General features: G+C 53.9%; 1 protein-coding gene across 1 annotated transcript in view; it reads right to left on the bottom strand.

The window, feature by feature from the left end:
* Positions 1-749, bottom strand: part of LOC105359683 (transmembrane protein 53) — a 4,635-nt gene extending 3,886 nt beyond the window's left edge. Inside the window, exon 1 of the mRNA XM_011496328.1 lies at positions 533-749. Coding sequence (XP_011494630.1) covers positions 533-714 — 182 coding nt within the window. The 5' untranslated portion in view covers positions 715-749. The remainder of the gene's footprint in view (positions 1-532) is intronic.
* Between the last annotated feature and the right edge of the window lie 401 nt (positions 750-1,150).

Here is a 1,150-nt window from a genome sequence, read left to right as displayed (position 1 = left end):
TCTTCCCCCCCCCCCGCCCCCTGCCCTGTCACTCTATCACTTATTCGAAAGGTCTTTGACTTTAAAAGCCATCTTTTTATATTAATTTACACATTAAATCGATAACGTAGTTGTTCGTTTTTGCATATCGGCTTAATTAGCCACTCGGACCGTAAAGCATTCGCGTTAAAAAAAAAAAAAAAGAAAATGCTTAATTATCACGACCAAAGAGGACGATTTATTAATATTAATATGCGAGAAGTCTTTTTGACCTTTGGATTCCTCTCGCTGTAAAATAATCACTACAAAATGTGAATTACGCGTGCTCGCTAAATGGACAAAGGGACGCTAAGAGTCCTCTTCGACAAAGCTTAAGGCAAACTCCGTTAAGGCCATCGTCAAAATCGATCGGCCATCCGCCTCCCCGAGGTCTATTAACCCGCGAGCTAATAACGTCCCAGCATACGGATGGAATGCCGGGAGTTTTTCAGTTGCAAAATCCGTGGACGGGAAGCGATTACGGAATAGCGCGTGTATGGGGACGCTGGCGCACCTCCTCTCCTCGTAGATAGCGCTGTATTTGGCGAGGTACTTGTCTTGGCAGCCGGCCCAGCCCAGCAGTACGACCAACGGCCTCTTATCCTCCTCGTAAACGAAGACGAACTCGTCGTTAGCCGAGTCTCTCGGGCCACCCGGGTATGTAACGCGAAACTCCAGCTCCTCCGGCTCGGCCATGGCTCGCGGGCTGTTCGGGACTGAGCCTCGACTCTGGGATTCGGTTCGTGGCGTGCGCGCGCTTCTTTCCTCCACCCCCCTAACGCCCCACCCGATCCCCGTCGTTGACTCCCTCTTCATCTCCTCTTACCCGACCCTCTCGCCGAATCGCTTATAGACGACCACGACGACACCTCCACCCCCCTAACGCCCCACCCGATCCCCGTCGTTGACTCCCTCTTCATCTCCTCTTACCCGACCCTCTCGCCGAATCGCTTATAGACGACCACGACGACCACGACGACCACGACGACGACGACCACGACGACCACGACGACAACGACGACGGCAACGACGACAACGACGACGACGACGACGACGGCAACGACGGCAACGACGGCAACGACGACAACGAAAACGAGTACGCCGCCGCCGCCGCCACCACCACCACCACCAT

Source organism: Ceratosolen solmsi, unplaced genomic scaffold (assembly GCF_000503995.2).
Source record: "Ceratosolen solmsi marchali unplaced genomic scaffold, CerSol_1.0 scaffold29, whole genome shotgun sequence".
Taxonomy (NCBI): domain Eukaryota; kingdom Metazoa; phylum Arthropoda; class Insecta; order Hymenoptera; family Agaonidae; genus Ceratosolen; species Ceratosolen solmsi.
This window is presented reverse-complemented; position numbering and strand designations above follow the sequence as displayed.